General features: G+C 34.1%; 1 protein-coding gene across 1 annotated transcript in view; it reads left to right on the plus strand.

Moving 5' to 3' along the window:
- The window catches only part of Bmp5 (bone morphogenetic protein 5), a 110385-nt gene extending 86155 nt beyond the window's left edge, over nt 1-24230 (plus strand). Inside the window, exons 4-7 of the mRNA XM_076860068.2 lie at nt 9095-9289; nt 18552-18628; nt 20150-20260; nt 23563-24230. Coding sequence (XP_076716183.2) covers nt 9095-9289; nt 18552-18628; nt 20150-20260; nt 23563-23712 — 533 coding nt within the window. The 3' untranslated portion in view covers nt 23713-24230. The remainder of the gene's footprint in view (nt 1-9094; nt 9290-18551; nt 18629-20149; nt 20261-23562) is intronic.
- Nucleotides 24231-24871: the final 641 nt, after the last annotated feature.

A 24871-nucleotide genomic window follows, 5' to 3' on the forward strand; every position in this document is an offset into this window, starting at 1 on the left:
CTTTCCACTTCAGTTTAACTTCTTGCTGATACCGATTTCTCAAAGATATATTGCAAAAATAACAGTAGAGCTGAGTGGGAAGAGAAAACTTTTCACCAGGAGAAGGGAGGAGCTGTAACTGTGGTTCTGTGTTCCCAAGAGTTGAACTTTGGCACTCTAGGAAAACCCAACAGATATAAACAAACAAACAAACACATAAAACTAACAACCAGAGCCATAGTATGTATTGTGAATTGTGATCCCAATTTGGAATTAGAGGAAGCATCCTATGATAGAGTGATTATATATCCCAGCTTCTTAAAAATGCATACTAATTTCTCTGTACTGTGATAAGTTTGTTTCTTTTTTTCTTGGTACTGGGGATCAAGTTCAAGGCTTTCTGCAAGCTAGGGAAGCACTCTGATACTGAACTATATTTTCTTTTTTAAATTAAAAAAATTTAATATGATATATATGACAACAGAATGCATTACAATTCATATTACACATATAGAGCACAATTTTTCATATCTCAGGTTGTACACATAGTAGAGTCACATCCTTTGTGTCTTCATACATGTACTTAGGGTAATGATGACCATCACATCCCACTGATTTCCTCCCCATACCCTTCCACTCCCTCCCCTTTTCCCCTTTGCCCTATCTAGAGTTCATATACAATGGAATATTATTCAGCATTAAAATATTTTGAATAAAATCATGGCATTTGCAGGTAAATGGATGGAGCTGGAGAATATAATGCTAAGTGAAATTAGCCAATCCCAAAAACCTAAATGCCAAATGATTTCTCTGATTTAAGGATGCTGATTCATACTATGTTGAGTTACATTTTCAATCCTTCCATTTTTATACTCTAGACAGGGTCTAGGGTCTCTGTAAGTTGTCTAGTCTAGTCTCAAACTTGTGAACCTTTTGCCTCAGTCTCCCAAGCATCTGGGATTCTAGGAATGCACCTCTGTGCCCAACACAAAATTTCAACTTGAATGATAGAAACTAGGGAAACCACCAGCTTTCTCACAGCTGCCAAGGAGTATTGAATCCTTATATTCCTACTTCTTAGGAAAGACTAACCCTGAACTTAATGAAACAGGCAACTATCACAATACTAAGTAATATATATATATGTATATATATATATATATATATACATATATATGTGTGTGTGTGTGTGTGTGTGTGTGTGTGACACTGACAAGCATGAGATGGATGGTTTTCTTCTTAAGGTGGAAAGCTTTTATACAGAGACCCATGATGAAAACATCAGCCCTAACCAATTACTAACACTGTAATCTGAGGGGAGAGCACACTACTTTAGGAATAACAGGGCTGTTAAAATCTGGCCCTTGTTAGATTGATTGATTAATTAATTAATTTGGTACTGGGGATTGATCCCAGGGGCACTTAATCACTAAGACTCATCCGTATCCCTTTTTATTTTTTATTTTAAGACAGGGTCTTACTAAGTTGTTTAGGTCTTCACTAAGTTTCAGAGCCTGGCTTTGAACTTGCAATCCTTCTGCCTCAGCCTCCTCAGTTGCTGGGATTAGAGACGTGAGCCACTATGCCCAGCCTTTGAACATTATTTTATCATTTTTTAAAGATATGACTGACATCTTATTGTGAAAAGTAAATAAGATGATGTATGTAAGTCAACAGATAAAACATCCGTCTTCAATAGTTTGTAGCTATTTCTTCTGTTTTGATTTCAGAAGTATTCAATCTGTAAACCTCTCAATTTCCAACTTCCTGATTCATTTGAAAGACATGCTTCTTATTGCTCTTAGATATGATTTATATTTATTTGTGGAGGTATTCTTTATAGGATTTTTCTCTGAGGTGGCACAACTAATAGAAAAATGAAAATCGTAGTTATGCTATGAGGTCAGATGTTGCAGCTGAACTGAGTTGAGCAAAGGATAAAAACTCCTGGAAACCAGCTATTATTTTGCAAGCAAATGGTTCAGAAGGATGCTTTTTCTCTGGGTGCCACCATGAAATCATGGTGTTATGCCTGGTCGCTAATGCAGGGTAAGCCAGATTACATTTTTGACATAATTAAAGACATGAGAAAACCATGAGGAAAAGATCCATTTCTTTTTACCGGGAAGAATGATCATACCATTCTATGTGAAGGAAAGAATTAAGCCCTAAATGTCTTAACTCCACATTTTTGGAAGTAAAAGTACATACTTACTATGGCATATTATAGTAGGTATTTCAGTATTAGTTCTCCACTGTGTATTTTAGAAAATACCTTTACTTTTTTCACTCTTCTCTTTACTAGGTATTAAAATAGTTTATTTTTCCTCCATTTTGGTAGTATAAAAGTAGCTTGTAATCATTTTACAGATTCATTTATCAAATAAAAGTGAGATCAAATATTTAATGAACTATGATTTGCCATATTATATAAAGCTTTTGAATAATATATCAATTAACTGATAAAAAAGAACTCTTATTATTATATTATAACACATTATATTTTTAAGACTGTTGGTTGATTTCTGCTAAAACTTTGCTTCTCAATAATTTTATTTAAATCTTCCATGCTATTAAAAGAAAGAATTCTCTGTGTACACTTTTTTTTTAATTTTAAAAAAAGCCATATAATAACTGGAAAATAAACTAAAAATAATTCACTTTTCCCATGGTTTTGTGAAAATAATGTTTCTCCTTTCTTAAAATAAATGAGGGCTATACAACCAACTGCTAACCAATCTTTTGGGGGCATGTGAGAAATGATGTCGGTAAAGCTCATAGGGCCTCTGGGGAAAGGTGCTATATAAAGACTAGAGCTATTAAAAAATCAGGGCTTTTGTGGAGGTAAACCACAATTCTTAGTATGAGATTCATATTTCAACCGGCAGAAAATATTGGGCCCCAGGATAAACCATCTGTTGGGCTTGTCATGCCTGAGATAGCAAGCCCCTCATTTGAGACCCAAGTCCATGGAAGGAGACTTGCCATTATTCATCACCTCATCTCTGCCCTTCATGCAGTCAAAGATTTTAACATTTTGGGCAACTTCCACAATTGTGAACAAACCTTGATCCGGCTCCTTTATGACTCTCAGTCTCTTGGTCCCCAGGCTCTCCTTCCTGGAGTCTCATGGGCTTCAGTTCCCAAAGGTTTGTGTTTTTCTTGTCATGCCTTTAGTCATCCTGCCTGTGTTTGTGACCAAATATCCCCATTCCTTTTCTAATCCCCACCATGTTCTCAAACTGTAGGGTATTACAGACTCTCTGTACAATTTTTAGAAACAATGTCAACTCTTTTAAAAAGCTCTTCCCCTTTAAACTTCTCCACTCCTTGTGTACCCCAGTCAGAGAGGAAAATGAATTTCTTCTGCTATAAGTTACCAGGATCCTTACCACGTTACTCATCCTCAGAAAACTCACAGTTCACATCCCTGTGTCAGGGTATGTTCCCCTTGGATTTTATGTCTCAGGTGTGTCTGTTTTCCTTTCCTTCACCTGCAAAAAATCATATGCTTGTTTACACATATTATTCCATTTTTCCTTCTCTTATTTTTATAAATTTTAATATTAAAATAATTATAAATATACTTGATGTAAAACCAAGTGGTTATGTTTAAATTACTCTTATAAATGCCAGTATACAGATGAGAATGGAAAATTCTAACAAAGCATTGCATGAGAAGCTTTGTTTGCTAAATAGAACTCAAAAATTACTGTGAAGAATCACTTAAAAATCTTACCTTGCACTCCACAGTTCAAAGAAATATTTTTCAAATACCCCTTAATAGTGAGTTTCCATTACCACTGAAACAGTTTTAAATCACAGTTTTTCCTTGTTTTTGTTTATAAGGCCATGTAAACCATTTTAAAATTTGAGCAGAAATGTTAAATTACATTTGTGGTATTTCATATCTGTGGCTTATATGTGGAAATGGGTCTATGTTTTTAATACAAAACTGAAAAGTATGCTAAATTTTCATCAAAGTATAACAAAGTTGAAATTGTAACTAGATTACAATATGCTTAATTTAAGGCTACACTGAATTAAAGTATATATGGAATTTAAGTAGACAAAATTCTATCTTCCCTACATTTCTTAAAATTTCATGTAAACATGATTTAGTCTATATGCTGGGTAGCAAGTTCTGGACGTTTTAAATCATCCCTTTCCAAAAAGAGTAGAATTTCAGTATAATTTAGAGTAACAGAATCTGTAATTGAAAAGTATCAGAACCAAAGTTAACCACAGGTTGAAAATAAGTGAAGATCAAGTAGATATGTGAATGAGAAACAATGAACTGATTTGTCTTCCACGAAATAGTCTATAAAGGAAGTCTTCCTCTGAAAGTCTTTCTCTGAATGAATGAAAGATAATTTGTGCATCAGTTTCATCACAGGTGTTTTTGGTTAAACAGTCATCGCTGTGGGTTTATAGGAGAAAAACCAAAGTTGGATTCTTGCTAACATCTCCGAATGATATCAACGTTTAGACTCTGATAAATCCTCAAATGAGCATTTTTCAAACTGTGTATCCTACAAGGAAACTAAATGCTCATATTTGGAACCACTTATCCTTATAACATCAACATATGTCTAAAGAACTGTTTTATGTCAGAATCTCCTTTAATAACCGTGTTTAAAAAGAAATAAACAATTTGAATGCCACATTTTGCAAAAGAAATGGTCTGAAATACAAAACCAGTGAGTTTGGGATGGATCTTTGGTTCACCAGCTGACCTCCATTAATATAAATTTGAAATAATTTCAGTTGGGTTCTTATGAAAGGGATATCCTGGGACATTACTCAAATCTATACTCTGTCCCAGTACTCAGATAAAGTCGTAAGGGTCAGAGTGTTAGAACTGGAAGTCGGCAAAGTTTAGTAGCCTCACAAACGTTAGTCTTAATTCCTGTAAACATTTCTTTAGAAGATACCAACCCAACCCTACCTTTATTCATATTTATCAACAAAACAAAAAATAAAAAAACAAAACAAAAAACTTTATTTTACCTTGCTATCTTTACAATAAGCTTGAGGTGAAAACAAAATGGCCAAGGTGCAAATAGTTCTAAAAAAACCTTTCCATATACAATAATTATTGGACATCTCAATACCAAACTCTGGGCTCCTATAATTTTTTCATTACTCCTTGTACTTCATCATCCAAGCATTCCATAATTCATAAACCCGGGATAACGAGAGACACAAACTGACATCAGTGAGATCAGTGGAAGACTGGCACATTCTTCAAAGAATCTGTTCTATATCCTCTTCATCATCTCCTTTCCCTTTCCACTTGTGTGGGAGAACACAAGTGCATCTCTGCTTGAACAATTCCCAGCAAACATGTTCCTCACTTCCTGTTATCACTCCACATGTTTACCAGATCACAGCCTTACCCCAATCCTGGTGTACATCATAAACACATGTGTATTCCACAGGGATTTTTTTCTTGCTCTGAGAGCATATTCCAAAGGGAGTTTTCATCCCATGATTGGCCATCTCTTGCTTTAGTGCAATTGCCAGGGTGCCTGAAGAATGTCATTGCTGTCTGATTGCTATTCTGATCAATTACCTTCCATTGGCTGCTTCTCTTTTCTGGAGTCTGTGCTGATGCTGACACCGAAGCAGATGTGTGATTTTAAGCTTGTTCCATTGCTGCCATCCTCTCCCATTGTGAAACTGCTCAGAAGCTATTTGTCTAATGTAGAGAGAATATTTTTCTACTACTGTGTCACATTCTGTTAATCAAGTGCCAAAGTAGTGCTACCTTGTCCTCCCATATGTTACAGAGACTTTGGATTAAAGAGTTTATTAGATTTTCTTTGAATCTCTTTCCTTTAAAAATTAGAAATTCAACCATTGGAGCTGTGCCAGAAGTAACTGAATTTATAGGCTCAAAAATCACTACTTCCTTTTGCTCCCTGAGATATTGTTATTGTTTGAATGTATGCTTTCGGGGTTCACCTTTCCCTTAGGTTGACTTTTTGCCCACGAAGTAGCTCCTCTTCATTCAAATGCATGTCTGTTAAATTAAAACTACCAATGTTCTAGCTATATCTAAACATGGCTGAAACCATGGTGACTAAACTTGAAATCTAGCTGGTTTGGTTCCCATACTTTTATTTTAATGCTCATTTTATAAATGGTCTATCTTACTTTTCGTTGTGTTGTCAATGTCTCCATCTGTCTAAACTAGAAACCACTCAAAAATAAGGGTCAGCTCTGAAAAGCATATCCATGGTGGTACACAGACCATGTATAGTTTTCCTTAATCAAAATGCTTTAGGTAGTCATCTTTAATTATGTATTTGTAATATTTTAAAACATACTATATATTTAATAACAAAATTGAAAATGTTCAAATAAACTTTTATAAAGTATTCACTATTTTAATATATGCAATATAGACTGGATTCCTGTCAGTATTTTAAACAAAATTAATTGTTCAGCCACTCAAAAGCTTTAGTTAATATAATCAGTGTAGGTATACTATGTCTTAAGAAGTAGGCTAAATAGTTAATGCTTCTGTGTGTAGTTCAAGACTAAGGGTAACTGAGCAAGCACTAACTTATGGAATCTTAATAGTCATCTCATTGCTGGAGTAAAAAGGAAACCAAGAGGAAACTTAATAATATTAAAAGTTATTTTAAAGGGAGTTCACATTGATTTGAAGGGTACTTTGCTTCACATACAATATCTACCTTTGTAAAACCTAAGAAACCCATATTTGTAGCATACATCTTTATAGTTTTCAGAACATAAATCTTTAGAGTAGTATTATTTCTCCATAGATAAAAATTAAAAGATTGAAAGTCTTTGGAATAAAAATAAAAGAAATCCGCTTGCAAACCAAAGGAAACTTGGAACTTTGAGTTAAGTGCAATTTAACTTTAAAAGGGTCAGTGTGTGTAGTAATGAATGGAAAACTGATTTTATTATATTCCATTTGTGAACATCTAGCAGCAACCTATTTCAGCATTAGAAAGATCATATATTAAAAATGATTTCTGTAGTCATCAATGTATACAAGTAAAAATTTAGTTCCTGTTAAATTAACACTTCATTAAAACATCAAAATAAAAGCTTTGACAAATACTTTTTTATGTCATACTCCAAGACAGAAAAAAGTTAGAAAATTTGAAGAACAGATTGCCAGTTATTCTATTCTGTAACAGTTAAGTTTCTCAGTTCTTTTTTTTTTCTTTCTTTCTTTTCTTTTGCTGAGCTCTCTGTCACTGGAAACATCTTAAACCAATTTCAAGTGCTACACCTGAATAAACATGTTGTAAAAGTGTTTATGTATTGAAGTGGGTCAGTTCAAGGTATGGTATTTGGCTGGAACTTCTAATTTCTCTTTTTACAGCAAAAGGGCTGCCAGAAGGAGGAAGTCTGAGCTGAATTAATACATTTGTTACAGTGGAAGTAGAATGGAAACTACTCTGACCACAAATCAAACTGCCTCTTTTATTTATGCCAGTGATAGAGTTTTTCTAAGAAATGTAGACTCTGGCATAGAGCCACTGTAAGTTTGCATTTAAAAGAGAATTCTATATGCTTATTTGTTCAAGGTTTACTGCTTTGATTATTTGTAAGTCCTTTTTCTAGTAGGATTCAATGTAGTGGCATTTGTGAGGCAGATGACCATTTTAATACTTGTATGCATTAGATAATTTTCCCCAGTATGTTGTAGTACAGTTGTTGAGGACACCTATGCCGCCTGGATTGGGGCAGACTCTCTTTTAAAAATCAATATCTCCACATTTAAAGGACCTCTGTGTCCTTCCCAACAGCTGCCTAGTCTCACATGACACAATCTCATATTCTGACGGTAGAAGCTCTCTGCACAATACAAGTATACACAAAAGTGTTTATGCTGCCAAAATAAATTTTGTTAAGAGCAAGGGTTTATTTGCTAAAATGCCATTGATGCTGTTTCAGGACTTGTTTTCTTTTTCTTTCTTCTAAGGTGGGTCAGGTCCTATAATGGACTGAGACTGCTCCACAGACTTTACAGAATAAATATTTTAAGAAAACATGCACATTTCTCAGGGGGAAAGCCGGAGTCAATCATGCACATATTTCAAACCACATTATAAATTATTCTTACAGGATTGGTAGTGTCCATATCTAAGTAGTAACTTTGTATAAGTTTTGAGTAATTCTCAACTAAATTTACAACTTAAGGTTAAATAATTCATCCTCTTTGAGTGACTTTTAGGGAACCAGATATCAGTCAATGGTTTTCTTTGTATACATAGATATTATATATAAGTTGATATAGTACTTCTATAATTTTTACATAGACTATATTTAATTTTTAGTGACAATTATTTTAAATTAGAAAAGGCTAACAAAAGTATATTATAAAAATTCACCCGAACACTTTTCTCTTTCCTGAGAGTCTTCAGACTTGGTTTGCTTCTTCTGAAACTTTTTCAATAAACATTATTCAGGTATGTCAAACTCAGGAGTGCAATTCTAAAATTTCCTAGTTTACTTCAAGATACTTCATAATGAGGATGAAGTGCAACTTAAAAGCAAGCCTCCATCCCCGGAAGGGTCTTCCAGAATGACCTGTGAAGAGCTTTAAGTAGAGCACAGAGTTCTCAAGTTTGCTAAAGCCCTGGGCAGAGGCGAAGGCGGAAAGGCTCTCAGCGTTAATTAATACCTGAAAGGCTGAAATTGGCTGGAGAAAGTAGAAACACCTTCTAGGCATTCAGCTTTTACCACTTAGAGGAAAATTATGAGGTCTTTAGTGTGGAAGAATCTGCAGATGAGATTTCTGGAATTGTTATTCAATGTGGACATTTCCAGGCTGATGGGTAGTCAAACCTTTCTAGGAGTGTCCCTGACTTTGAGGCCTGAGAAGATATCAATGAGTGAATGTGGCCCAAGGGTGTTCTGTGGTGAAAGAATGATCACAATAAAAAATTAAGCATGAATGTTTGTCTGTAATAGTAGCCCCAGGAATGATAAGAACCTTGGCCTATAAAGAAAAAAAAATTCTGATACTGCTTTAAAACTTTTGCCTTTTTCAAAGTACCCTCAGAATTGATTCACATCAGGTAAATTTTATCTCTTGTAAAATAATTCCTTGTGCGTTGTATTCTAGGACGCAGTATCAATGTGAAATCTGCTGGTCTTGTGGGAAGACATGGGCCTCAATCAAAACAACCATTCATGGTGGCCTTCTTCAAGGCCAGTGAGGTACTTCTTCGATCAGTGAGAGCGGCCAACAAACGGAAAAATCAAAACCGCAATAAATCCAGCTCTCATCAGGACTCCTCCAGGATGTCCAGTGCTGGAGGTAAGATAAAACTAGAGCAGCAGTTGTGCACAGAGAGTTATGAGGTCATATGTTGCAAATCAAGTAGCCACAATAAATTTATCCTCTGTATAGACCTTCATTTGGTATATTAAATCTTCCAGTGATGTTTCTAGCATCCCTAGAATGTTTCGTCAGTGAATCACTCAGTAATTCATTTCAAAATAAGTAGGACTTGTCTTCATATGTTGAAAGATTCAGTTCAAATTAAAATCAAACTGGCATTAATTAAATTATGAAATGGCTAGATCAACAAAGTCAAGCCCAAACTAAATGACATAACTTGCTTTGTTTAACCTCCCCAGGGCCTCTAAATATGGATGCTCAACCAGGAAAATCAGCATAAATTCTTCTCTTTAGTGCTATTTACTAAATTCTTACTCTTTAGTACTTAAATAGGGATAAAGCAACTCATTTCTTATCTGAATATAGGAACAGGACAGATTGTATGATAATTAACGTAATATGTATATTTCCTTAAATTATTTGGAGGACTGTTATTTGGTGTATGACTACATATATATATATACATAAAATGTTTGGGCAAAATATTGATGTTCAACTGATATCAGTGTACCAGGAGTTTAATCTGTTATTTAATAGAAGAGGAGATAAAATTATAAGTGATCAGAACGCATCTAACTTCCAGAATCTAAAGTGACAAAATCAGGCTAATTATACCAAGAAGACTTTATTGAGTCCAGGCTACAAACAAGTTTGAATAACTTGTTCTTAGATGAAAATGATGGCTATTTTATTCCAAGAAATTATTTTTATCTACAAAAATATGTTTGAACATATTCACCTAGAACAAAGTATTAGTTCATTTATACAATATGTATTCATTTTTGTTAATATCCCCTGAATCATGTCAGGGACAATGGGTGAGCTGGTACCCAAACAGACATCATTCCTTCATGTGGTATTTCTGCAAATTACAATTGTAATTTAAAATTGCCTTTGACATTGTCCCCCAAATATTCTTTTTCCCAGGTTTCTTGAAAATGAAAAATCATCCAGCAGCTATTTATTATTCACATTTATTATGTATGAGTGTTTAGATAAGAAACAGATTGTAAAAACTTTGTTTTTTGTTTTTATTTTTCTGCATCTGAAATTCTCCACAAAAATACTAAATGAAATTCATTGAAGATTTCCCAAAGTGTAAACACCAGGAGAATCATGTTAGAATGAAGTCCCTTTGGTGCCCAGCAACAGAGGCAGGAGGGAAGAATTATGCATAGAAGAATTATACATTATACTGAATTAAATACTACATAAAAATGATGTTTTAAAATAATTTTCCACCAAAGACATTTAACCCCTCTTTCATTTGAGAGTAAACATGATATTATGCTGTGTTACAAAGCTATTTTGTAAAGATCTTCACAAGATATTTAGTTTGGCAAAAAGTTGTAATTGCTTAATATGAAGAGGGAGAAAAATAACTTTCCAAGACCCTTTCTTCCTTGTAAATACTAGCCTGTCAAAGTTGTATATTTTTCTTTTCATGTAGAATGGCTCTAAATTTGGTTGAAATGTTTTTAATTTAATGTAGCAGACTGCATTAAGAGAAGGGTTGGCTAAACTTTGAATAGAATAGTAAATAATTTTTGAGGAAATTACAAAGAGAAAAGTAGAAGTCACATACTTAGTATTAGAATTCCTAATTACTCTGGCAGAGGCGTTCCAGCAATTGAAATCATCAAAGTCCTTTTCCCTATTGGCTAACTCTATTTATCTTCTTCCTGGCCACAAGTAACAAATGTACTTCTATACCCATAGATGAATAAAACACATGGAGCAGAAATCACGTAACTTTTCACCAGTTTCCTAACACCATTTAGAGTACGAAATTATTCTAATATAGACCAATATTTTCTTTTTTAAAAGTTTGTCATTGGCAACCATTTCTGTGAAATATGTGGTAGATGGTTTTGGAGCATGTTCATATTTTGATAATAAGAAGAAAGAAGGTAGCTGGTTTGTGTCTATGAGACTTAACCTTTCAATAGGTAGTAATCAAGGGAACTGGGAAAAGCCTCATAGGATTTGGCCTAAAAGACAGGGGTTTAAGGAAAAGGAACACTTAGTATAAACAGAAAATTTGATACTTAGGGGACTTGAAATGCCAATGAAAATTTTAAATTATCTGAGTATAAATAATAAATGCTATAACAGTACTAGCTTTTACAATAAAATACTGTTTAAAGGATCCTTGGCTAAGAAGGAATAGAAGGTGGCTTTTAGGGAAGAAAGTTGTATTCCATGTTTAGTTGCATCTATCTTTCTTGTCTTTTTTTCCTCTCTCCCTCCCTTTCTCTCTTCCTCCCTCCCTATTTCCCTCCCTCCCTTCCTCCTTCCTTTCCTTCCTTCAAAGCGTATCATTAAATGTTGAAAATATCAAATAGCACAGGATACAGGAGGATTAAAATCCAAGTTATTTTTGCTGTCCTTACCCTCATTTCTTCCCTCTTTCAAATTGCTGTCCTCTGATTTCTTAATGCATTTATTCTTCCATATCCCCATGAGAAAGCTTAGAACAGTGTACAGCACATAGTGGAAGTACCCCGAATCCCTATGGAATAAGTTAATGTGTTGATTGCATGGGGAAAAATAGCTTCCATAAAAACCATTACATCTAGGTTTTCTGCAAAAACTGCCCACCTCTACACTGTTCTTCTTCAGGGTTTTGGCAAGAAGTTTGAGCCAGGCATTCTGTGGGAGATATCGCCTATTTCACATTAATGCAACACAATGAATATTCCCTTGAAATTTGAATATGTGTGGGAAAGAAATGGAAGCAATAGCTGAATTTTAAGGTAGCTACTCTTTAAAATATGAAGACACTAGATTGGTAGGACTTTTAAGGAACTACTTAAAGAACTACTTAAACTTAAAGAACTACTTCTAAGAACTACATAAAATGCTAAAAACAACCAAGTATAAAAACTCTGGAAGAATTAACAGGGAAAATGGTAGGTCCTGTTGTTTTAGTCATCTTTTTCATTGCTATGACCAAAAGAACTGTCAAAAACAGTTAGAGGGGCTGGGGATGTGGCTCAAGTGGTAGCGCGCTTGCCTGGCATGCGTGTGGCCCGGGTTCGATTCTCAGCACCACGTACAAACAAAGATGTTGTGTCTGCCGATAACTGAAAAATAAATATTAAAAAAAAAAAATCCCCCCCCCCTCTCTCTCTCTCCCCCCCCCCCCTCTCTCTCTCTTAAAAAAACAAAAAAAAAAAACAACAAAAAAAAACAAAACAATTAGATGTGAAAAGTTTATTTGGGGGCTCATGGTTACAGAAGCCTAAATTTATAGACAGCCAGATCTATTGCTCCTGCCCTGAGATGTGGCAGAACATCAGGGCAGATGAGTGTGGCAGAGAGGCTCAGGGCATTACACAAGGAAGCAGAGAGACACAGACAGCTACACTCTTGAGGGACAAAATATATTTCCCAAAAGCACATCCCCAAAGACTCACCTCTTCCATCCACACCCTGCCTGCCTACGGTTATCACCTAGTTAATCCCCATTAGTGGAATAATGCATGGATTAAATTAAGGTTCTCATAATACAATCCTTTCACCTCTAAACTTTCTTGCATTCTCACACATGAATATTTTGGGATCACTTTATATCTAAATCATAACACATGTCATTACAGGATGGTGAAAAAGATTATTTATAGCATGTTCACTACTAAGGATTAGTGTACATTTACTTCTCAATTTTTATAGGCATTGTCTCTTGCCTAATAGATTGTATATAAATCCATGCCTCTTGACACAAGAGATATTAATTAAAACAAGAAAGTAGAATTAATTGGAATTATTTCTTCAAAATGTTTTATATTACATAATTAGTGTACTCTTTAGTATTTAAAAATAATAAAATCATAATGTTTTCCCTTATTAATTCTTCCATGATGTTGCCCTGCTATACTGATACTAACATGCTAAGTGTACTTCCAAATTTTTTCTCCACATACATTTTCTCTCTCTCTCTTGAGGTACTAAAGATTTATTCCAAAGCTCCCCACATACTAGACAAGCACTCTACCACTGAGATACATCCTCAGACCTTTGTAAAATTATATTTTGAGATGCCACAGGGTCTCCCAAGATTGTCACAGGGTCTCACTAAATTGCCAGACTGTCCTCAAACTCAGTGATCCTTCTGACTTAAACTCCTGAGTAAATGAATCTCTAATCCACATTATTTATATAGAATTAACATTAATAACTATTATCTGTTCCATGAATCATGCAAAATTCAGGTACCATTCCTAAAAAATTATTATTTTAGTGCATATAATATGTAGTCAGCTAGCTTTATCTGTCCATTTTTTCATTTAGTTATATATTGTCTATTTTTAATTTAATCTTGGCTCTACCACTTTCTAGTCTTATAATCTTGGATTAGACATGAATTACTTACCTGAGGAAAAACATAGACTTTTTTTTTTTTTTTTGAAAAGTGAAGGGATGGATGAAACCATTGCAGACAGATGTACACAGTTCCAGGATTATGTACTGGTGTTGAATGGGTAGTATAAGCAAGCATTTCTTTGTGAGAAGAGTGGAATATCAACTAGGAAGCTATGCTTAGGCCCTAAACCATAATACATATAATCAGAGACATAGGAAGAAAGAGCTGGAAATGTAACTCAGTAGCAGAGGACTTGCCTACACAAGGTAGTGAGTTCAATTCTCAGTAATGCAAACAATCAAAAGCCCACAAAGAAAAAATAAGAGATGTATGAGGTGAACAGAAATGAAGTTTTATCCTAGGATTCAAAGTTACTGGAAGAAGACAGTGTAGAAGGAAGAGGTAACCAAGAGTACAAAGGGCTTTCAATAGGCTATTAAAACTAGAATAGTGAAGTGAGCCAAGTAATGGGGCTTTGTGGACTAATCTAACATAGGATCTGAGGGAGAAATAAAGAAAATCAAGACTCTTTCTAAATTTTCAGGTATGGGCTGATGATATATTTCAGGTATGGTGACTGATGATTCTGTTAACTAAAATAGTGTTGAAACAAAGTAAGGTCAAAAGTAGAAATAGTCAAATGGATAAAGAAGATGTGGTATATATACACAATGGAGTTCTACTGAGCCATAAAGAAGAATAAATCTGTGTCATTTGATGGTATATGGATGGAAATGGAGAATATCATACTGAATGAAATAAGCCAGACTCAGAAAGTCAAGGGTTGAATGTTTTCTCTTATATGTGGAAGCTAGAGAGAAAGCTAAAATAAAATGGGATCTCAACAAAATAAAAGGGCAAGTAGTAGAGTAGAAGCAGGAGACCAAGAGGGAGGGGAGGCAGAGGGGAAGAAATGGGAAATTAACTTAATGAAATTATATCATGTGCATGTATGAATGTATCACAATATATTCCAGTTCCATATATATAACTGAAATGCACAAATAAATGAATAAAAGAAGGAAGACCAATAGAGTAGAGGATCAAGGGGAGGAAATTGGGGAGGGAAGGGACTAGTATTGGGGTTGAAATGGAGAAAACTATTTTATATATTTATTATACACATTTCTATTATGTAGAAAATTATTCATATGTCAAAATAAATACCACTATTATGCATAATTTCAATGTACTAAAAATTAAAAATGGAAACAATAAAAAAATAAAAAGCAGAAATTGGAGGCATCTGGGAAATTTTTCAATTAGAGGTCTTGCAAGCAATTAGAAGCTAAATATTTTGCTTAAGCTTTTATTCCAGTGGGTTCTCAGGTGAAGATGTTAATTGGGTCATTCAGATGTATGACTTGCTGAGCAGAATTAAGGAAATAAACCAGACAGTTATTAGTTTAGGGTGTCTGTTTTATGTTACCCATTCATACCTAGACAAGCACAGATATCCCCATACTAGGAAAAAACATAAATTGTTCCTGTTTTGTGCGTATATTCAAATAGTTAATTTGCTGGGGTGGAATGTGGTGAATAAACTGGAGTAGCTATATTTTTAAAACCCCTTCTTTGGCTGGGATTGCTGTTGTTTGTCAGTTTATCACATATTTCTCTACTCCCAAGGTCATATCAAATCTACATTACAGAATAGTCTGTTGCTGTAGCATCATTCTTTCTTTTGTGCCTCTTTAACAGACCTTCCTTTACTGTCATTGTCCATTGGCTGCAAGTAAAGTCCTTTGTTCTAATGCTTCAGGTGCTGACTTCCTTTTCCCTTTGGGCACTGGGAATGAGAAAACTAACATCCTGTCTTGCTGTAAAGCTGTTGTGATGCTTAAATGCTAAATTCTATTTTGAATGTATGATATCTATTTCTTTCTCTCTCTCTCTCTCTCTCTCTCTCTCTCTCTCTCCTTTTACCTCCTGAAGAAGCTAATACTATTTTGAGACCAATGTTGATAGATGGAATTTTTTGGATTTCATTATTGTCTGTTCTCTTCTTAGCAAGGCTAGACTACATTTATTTGTTTTCTCAGGAACTAGTATGTGTCTTAATGTCTATGCAGATTTCAGGATGTTTTTAATACCACTTTTTATGTCCATATCTTTCTTTTTCATATTTTCTAATATTTTAAAGTCAGACTTTATTATATTGTTGTATGCATATATGAATGTGTGACAACAAAGCCCATCAATATGTAGAACTATAATACCCCAATAAAAAAGTAGAAAAAAATTAAATTTATACTGCATCTGGAAATTAGCCACAAAGAAATTTGTGTAAAATTCTAATAATAGTTTCAATGTTTTTGCTTTGTTTTCTGGACATTATTACCATTAAGGGAAAAAAAAAAAAACACCATGAAAGTGCTATACTATAATGCCTGCATTTTGTTTGAGACATGTTAGTGTACTTTTTCTAGAATCCACTGTGGCAACAGAACATTTTAGTAATTTCAGGTATGACTTTATTGTAGACAGGTTATTTAACAATAGAGTTATCTCCATTTCATTTTAATCTCCTAAGGGCTGCCAATTAATATTTTTAAATATATAAATCTAATGTCCTTGCCCTTTATCCCACAGCTTATTCTGCCAGTCATTTATTGTAAATTTAACTGTAGACTTTGCTGGTTTGGGTACAACATTTACTTCACTCGATATCCATTAATTTTTATTTCTGACAGAATAAGCATATGGTCCTAACTCTATGAAATCAGACTCTTGGAACCAGATTTCATTATAAATTTCATTGCTCGTTACCTTTATGTGATGTTACATTATATACATCACTTAGTCTGCATGAAAGCTGCATTGATGGAACAGATATATTTAGACTTTAAAGTTTTATTTTCTTTCTTTTTTTATAAACATGGAATTCAAATAACCATGCATGTAGTTTATGGCTTTTCATATATACTTATCCATTTCATGCTTAAAGTACAGTTGTCCATTGCCTGAATAAAGTTAATTCTTTGTGCTATTATTTAGATTAAGGGAGACTTTTCCCTGAAGAACAATAGTACCAAGTCTCAAATAATTTCTTTTTTCTCCATTTTTCATTATTTACTTTTAAAATTTGTTCCAATTGCACAGTAGAAATAATTGATCTAGAAATTTTAAAATCCTCAATTTCAAAATTTAATCACTCTCTTGTTTCCTAGACTGATATTAAAGATTATTTGAAGGATCCAGGAATGGCAGACAACAGGGCCCCCCCATGATGGACCCCATTTGACCTCTGGTTTTATTGAAGTTTGAATAATTAAAAAGGCAGATAGCACTTTAACAGAAACTTTCTTTGAAATAAATATTTTTTCTCTTTCATATTTCATATTAGAAACAATTGAACTGAGTTAAAATGTTATTTGTATAAAGCATGAATATGTTCCAGAGTAGACAACATAGAAAAATGTTCCATAAAGTTCTATGTTTCTTTAGTATTTTACTTCATTCCAAATGCAAGATTGGAGTTCTGCATTTATACTTACCTTTGAAACAATTATAAAATATTATGGGTATTCCAGATTACATTCCAAAATATGTAATGAAAATAATTTTTGGAATACTGAGAAATTTGTTTTATTAATCCTTCAAATGTTTATTGAATGCCTACTGTGTGTCACTTACTGTATCAGACCCCTGGGATATGTCAGTGAACTACACAGAGCCAAATAAGACTCTTGCTCTGGTAAATTTACATTCTAGTAAGAGAAAACAGACAAGCAGCAGTTTATATAATAAATGAGTGAACATCATAGCTAGCATTTGACAACACAGTAAAGGAAATGGGGGAAAAATAGAATAAAATTAGAAAAATCAAGAGTATCAGGTTTAGGGTTGCAACATTAATAGGGTAGTCAATGAAGGCCTCCTTGAAATGATGTTTAAGCAAAGACTTGAAAATAAAGCCTTGTAACCACTGTGAGAACAGTTCACTCTCCCTGAGATGGGAACATAGTGGGATTTCCTCCAGGGAAGTACCACAATAGTTTACTTTTTATAAGACCCACTTGACTGGTTTTTTTTGTTTGTTTGTTTTGTTTTGTTTTGTAGGAGAGCAAAGGCAAAAGCAGGGAGGCTAGCACTGAGGATATTGAAGTAATTCAGGCTAGAAATGGTGGCTTGTAATGGAAGCAATGATGGAGGTGAGGAGAGTAGGTGGATTTTGGATCTATTTAAAAATGGCGCATAAAACGCCTGGACAGACTGGATGTGAAAGTGAAAACAAAACAAAAAACATGTTTAGACTCCTGGTGTTTCTCTTAATTTTGCTTCGGTTTTTATGCCTGGGGCAACTGATGTCAGTCAAGAATGGAGAACTCTAGAAGTGGACAGGTTTTTGAGGATTGATCAGAAGCTCAATTTGGAGGTACAATAAATTTATGATATTAAAATAAAATAAACTAGTAAGATCCCAGTGTCTGCTTGATGGAATATGTTAAAAAATATTGTAAGAATATTTATTATAGAAAATATATTATGTATGACTAAATTAATGAATGAACACATATTGAGCAGTTAGTATGCCATGAGTGGCAATCATAAGATTATGCCCTGTCATACAGGTGGTAACATATAGGGCAGAAGATACTGTCTAGGTTTTACAAAAGAAGAAGGAACATGTGGCATGATTCAAATGCATGTGATTGGTCATTGGCTCTAGCTTTAGGATTCAAACTGATAATTTAAATCTTTAGGATTCAAACTGATAATTTAAATCTTAACAGCAATCTTATAAAAGAAATATTGTATACCTGATATTCAGCCATTTATATAATATGTGATTTTTAAAACAATCTTCAGATTATAATACAAGTGAACAAAAACAAGCCTGCAAGAAGCATGAACTCTATGTGAGTTTCCGGGACCTGGGATGGCAGGTAAGGATTTTAAGTCAACTTAGATGCTTCTTTTCTCCTTTATTGTAAATCCTTAGAAAGTCACGATCTTTGTCAGTAATTTTCCAAGTATAGTTTTTGATCATTTTGAATGACTCCTCAGGATATATTTTATCCACATAATTTTCATTTCTCCCTTTGGCTTGCTTTCACCCTTGATGCATAGTAAGTATATTTTATGGTATAATGCAGTTATCTGAAAAGAAGTATGAGTCTATAATATTTAGGAATTGAAAAAAAAAAGAATAGTGTTGTTTAAGTACCCCCAACTTTAAATTGAAAATTGGTAACATATTAGTTCAGATTAGTACTTTTAGGTTCCCAAACTATCAGCCTAGAAAACAGAACTATAATCAATAATGTCTCTGTCATAAAGTAGATGCACAAAAAAGATGTTTCTTTCACTTACAATTGTATTATTAGTAACAGGGTGTGGTAGTGCACACCTATCATCCCAGCTACTCAGATGACTGAGGCTGGAGGATTGCAAGTTCAAGGCCAGCCTGGGAAACTTAGACCACATTTCAATATAAGAATAAGAAGGGCCAGGGATTTAACTCAGTAGTAGAATGCTTTCTCAGCAGAAGCAAGAGCCTTGGTTTAGTCCACAGAACAAAACAAAAAATCGTATTGTTGTTAAAATATGCTTCATAAGTAAATTGAGGAAGAGAATTTAACCAAAGTAATTTTTAATGGCTCTGTGTGAAAAGAACTTAAAAATGAAATAGAATAGTCATTAAAAACTATTTTGTTATATTTCCTTTAATATTCTATTACAATGGATTCTCAACATACAACAATTTTATTGATAAATAATATTAATATGTAAACATTTTCAAAATTTTGATAAACCTTCAACATGAATATCACAATAATTTTTACATTTACACTAAGTTTTGTTTCTCTGGAGAGAAAATTCAGGGCAACAATTCTGCATTGCCAATGATTTAGTTTCCTGAAATTTTTCATGTATAGTTTTAAGGAATTTGTTCCAATTTATTTCTGCTAAGGAGTCCATAAAGTCAATGCAAGAATGAAAAGAAAAATAGCACATGGAATAAATATTAAAGCTTTAAGAAGTTGTCAGACTTCTAAAATGGGGAATGAGTTATTAAGAAATAATGAGAATTATCTCAATTAAGTTTATTTGTCTTGTCCTTTCTGGTTCACTTGAACTTTGTGGAGTTCATCGTTTCCTGTTTAAACAATATTTAGAATGCTATCTCATGATTATATTTTTATTCATGAATACATACATGGATTAATGCATGCTATAAATGTCTTACATAGCAACCTCCTGGGAGAAATGAGAAGAGGACAAATTCTTGCAAAAACATTTATACTTTTTTGGTAAATTTCAATTTAAAATTAAAGCGTGTGGGAGAGGCTATCCTGTTGGAATGCTTGTTGGATCAAGAAATAAAACCTATTCAGATGAAACTTCTTTGAGTCTTTATTTTCAAGTAGGTGATTTTATTTTTCTCTTTTCTCTGTGCATTTCAGGACTGGATTATAGCACCAGAAGGATATGCTGCATTTTATTGTGATGGAGAATGTTCTTTTCCACTTAATGCTCACATGAATGCCACCAACCATGCTATAGTTCAGACTTTGGTATGCTCTGTTTTTGTAGGATTGAAATGGTTTATAATGCAAGCGCAATATAATGTTGTTTTAAAGAAAAGTTATCCATTCATAATCATCAATGCATTAGGATATCTTCCCAAGATCCCTTGTTATTTTTTATAGCTAAGGTAACAACTGTGGATATAGTCAGGAAGTTCAGATTGGCTTAAATATTACAGAACAGGGAAGGATCCAGTTGGGAATATTGGAATAATCATGTGAAGCGATCCTCTGCACTGATTTCTTCACTACACAGTATGACTAACTAGGCAGGTTCCCAGGGAACTGTGTTTAACCGAACAATTCATTAGTAATCATTACAACAATATTGACTAATAGCTGTGCTGAATTTCATCTGATAGTTTTTGCTTTAAATGTTGAAGGATGTCCTATAACATACTTTAGTATTATTATAGTTCTTCAATAAGGTATTAAGTAGGAGACTGATTGCTGTTTCTTGATTCCTTCCTTCCAGTCCTCCCTCTCTCCTCTTTTTTCTCCCCAGCCCCATTCTCCTTCTTCCTGTGTAATCTTTAAAGTGGAAATGATCTTCCTTTTTCTCTTCCACATTCTCAGAAAATTATCGGTGATTAAATCTCTAGTAACTACGCTTATTTTGGTGAACAATATAGTGAAGTGGTGTTGACTTTTGATGGTTTCTGATGTGCCATCTCTAACAAACGTAGAAAATCTCTGGAGAATCAGATGTATCTTATGAGGTTCCCAGAGGATATACTAGATTATGTGATATGATTCCAACTCAATGTTTGGATCATTATGAGATTTATATATCTATGTATGTAGGAGGAAAAGGGTGGAACACACACTACTTTAGAATCAAGAATTAATGTTAGAAGTAGAGCTGCTTGGTGGATGGCAATAAGAGAGGAATGGATATTAGGAAAAAAAAAACTTTCTTTGGAGTGAGGCTGGTTTATGACCCCTACCAAAAAATAATGATAGTACTCTTAGAATTTGAGAGAAATTGACTTTAGAATGTTGACTTTTTCCCCATAATTAATTTAAAATTTAAAGCCAGTATAAGGAGTATCCTAGTTTCCTCCTGAATAAGGATTAATATATACATATAAACTGACAGATCAAATACTTGAATGCACTGATGTTTTACTTGCATCTTCATTAACTTCATAAAATGATACAAAAAAATTAGGATTCAGAAATGCTTATTGATGGCAACTACATTATGGGCATTATAAAAATTTTGGAAATAACCTTGGGGTAGAAAAAAACATATAAAACAAACATGTATTTCTGGTAGGTTGTCATTTACAAATGTATTTCTTTTAATGAGATTACCCCAGAGCAAAATTCAGGTATAGAGTGAGTTCCTGGGGGGTGCCTTCACCTTTGCTGTCTATAAATGCACACTCTTCTTGATATAACATAGCACTTCTTGGGTAGTTGGGAAGTAGGCAGAGTCTGCAAAGACAGTGTGTCATACATACCAAACCTCAACCAGTTGACAGGGGCATGCTGCAGCTTCACCTTTTGAAGGGACAGTCACAATTGCCTTCTTTTTGTAGAGTCACAGAAGAAATAGCTCCTATTTGCTTATAAAGTAATGTCACTTAATTTCTCTCAAAGTTCTTTGCCCCTTTTTATTGTTAGTTCAATAACTGCATAACTTTTCTTCCTTTGATATGTATTTATCTATATCAAAGTTCCCCTCAGGCCAAGCAATGTTTCTTATTGGCAGAAAGCCTTTACCAAATATTCCCTTCTCTCATCTTTTTCCTATAATAGATAATTATTATTGCAAGTCTTAAGGCTGAAGTCTAAAAGTCAATGTTGAGCAACAAACATTTAGAAAAGATCTGACATGAACTTGGAAGAAGACCTTGCACTGCATTGCTGTCCTGAGTGTAGGACATCAGTCTCTGCAGAACTCAAGCAGACATGGGAAGCTTGATTTTTTTTTTTTTCCTCGTATTGCGCATGCTCTTTATTTGTTCTATGAAGGACATGAAACAAGAAGACAGGCATGTTTGTTGTTAAAAGAAAGCATGTTTGTGACTAATAGACTTGAGAAATCATTCAAGAACAATCCGTTTTTTACAGAGTGACTGCTTCGTGGGGCTGCCAAGGCCATTGAAACGTGTGGGTTATCCATCATATATGTGTGGGTTATGGAAGATAAAGCTGATGAGGGACACAAGCTGCATCTGAAATTCATAGAAGCTGTCCAACTTTTAGTTTTGTGAGGTCTTAGGAAACTTCAAGTTCATGTCAGAACACCTCATTTTTTCTGCTGTTTCTGTCCACATGCAGGGCTCCTATATCATTTCAGCCAGGGAATTATGCAGCCAAACTCTAAGAGGCTGCACTTGCTTTTTGTAGATCCCTTAAGACTCATCAAAGGGACTTCCCATAAACTCCTTTGGGGGAAGGGCCAGAAGTGGGTGGGAAAGGGGGGAGGCACATTCTGACTCCTTGCTCAATTATTGCAACTCACAGGCAAACTGCCAGTCTGATCAGAATGAGCATGAATCCTTTACTTAAGCACTTCACTTTCATGTATGGCCACCTTTTTAGGCTTCTAAGGGGGATGGATATTCAATTTATAAAGTATCTGGTCCCATTGCTTCTGGTTTAGCTTTGCTTGCTTCTTGGCGCACTTGTCTAGTATTGGGCAGGGGAGAAAGAACATACAATGATGTTAAAGTTCAATGAATCTGATAAAAAATTCTGTGAAGAAGAGTTGAAACCATTGCTTTAAAACAAATATTGGATTATATCTGGACTTCATTTCATTATGATTTTTATTCTTCCTTCAACATGGAAAATTAAGAGTTGACATAACATTTATGATTCATTGTTTAATTATCTTTTTAAAAAATAATCCATACATTTAAATCTTTCTGCGTTCCAACTGTGTGTCTTCATTGATTTGTACTTACAGCTTACATAGTTCTCATGATGTGAATAGAAATTGTCATTTCAACTAAAAGCAACTCAGTGCTAGTTGTCATGTTCTTTCCCCAGGAAATTTCTACTGAAGAGACAGTTTTCTTTATTTGATGGACTGTTTTCAAGCCTCCCACCCCTGCTTAATTAGAACGGGGACATTGATTCTTGGTGTTGGTGCTTAAGAATACATCCTTCACTACCAGCCCCAACCCCACACCAGTCATGGAACATAGTAAGAGACAGTTGGTCAGATTAAGGGTGTGCCTGATGGTGGATGACAAAACAAGCATATTACTTTAAAGCTGCAAACGAATATCTCTTTACCCTATTTATTAAAAAGACATTTTTTTTCCCTTTCTCAGGTTCATCTGATGTTTCCTGACCATGTACCAAAGCCTTGTTGTGCTCCAACCAAATTAAATGCCATCTCTGTTCTGTACTTCGATGACAGCTCCAATGTCATTTTGAAAAAATACAGAAATATGGTAGTACGCTCATGTGGCTGCCACTAATATTAAATAATTATGGCAATAACAAAAGATTTGTATTAAGGTTTATGGCTGCAATAAAAAGCAGACAAAAGGGGAATTTCCTAAAATTAGTCTGGCTCATTTCATCTCTCTTCCTATGTATAATATCATGTATATAGTCATTTTTATTTATTTAAAGGTATATATTCTCCTTTATGGATGCCTTATCAGTTAAATCTGCTATATAGGTCACTATGTTATATATCATGCTGACTCCAATTTCATTCCATTTCAACATTTTTTCCCATACAATTTTTATATAATTTTTGAGATTAAACAGAACTCCTTTGACTGTTTAATATTGTTGAAGGAAATTGAATGCATTTGGTTACATTGTGCCAATGAAAACTATGATAGGATATTTATTTAGAAATAAAACTTAAAAAAATAACAACCCAAACAAAAAAATGCTTGGATAAACATAATTTTTCTTTTACACTTTCTGCTTCATTAGATAAAGTGAAATGTTGAACTGGATTTGAATAAATAAACGATAGGCAGAACATAGAAGCTGAAAGATTGCACATAATTGTTATAACCATTTGGTTTAACAAAATTTGTGTAACTGTAGGAGCATGTTTCTTCTTGGCTTGTGAACTATAGATTTTGCAAGGAGCTCAAAGCTTCAGGAATTCTGTGGAGACAGGCTTCAGCCTGTGTCCATAACTTTCCAAGTTAACACTAAAAAAATTGTAGAACAACCTTCTTACCTCAAATAAATCATGTCTGCCTATTATCTAGAACACTACTGCTGCAGATTTTTTTAAATTCAGATTTAAAAACTTAGTCCAAAATAAAGAAACATTTACATGTGCTCCACTTCTCTCCCTACAGACAAGTCACTGCATGCATAAAATGTGCTGGGGCCAAGGATGCCGACAGAGCCATTTTCTTTAGCCTTCCTTTATAACTGAGTTTGCTGATTGATGTGATGCAAGGGATTTTATTTGGAGTAAAAGCACTGAAACTAAACTGAAGGAAATTACCAAAAATCCCAGAATGGCTTTGACAGAATTGCCATTTTGAAAGAACAGCTGAAATCCATTTTTCATATCTTTGAGAATGAGCTCAGTGAAAACCTTTTTGTAAAGGGATTTTGTAAACCTTCCTTCAAGTACAAATAATTTCAAATGGGAAGATT

The sequence above is a fragment of the Callospermophilus lateralis genome, chromosome 6, assembly GCF_048772815.1.
Source record: "Callospermophilus lateralis isolate mCalLat2 chromosome 6, mCalLat2.hap1, whole genome shotgun sequence".
Taxonomy (NCBI): Eukaryota; Metazoa; Chordata; class Mammalia; order Rodentia; family Sciuridae; genus Callospermophilus; species Callospermophilus lateralis.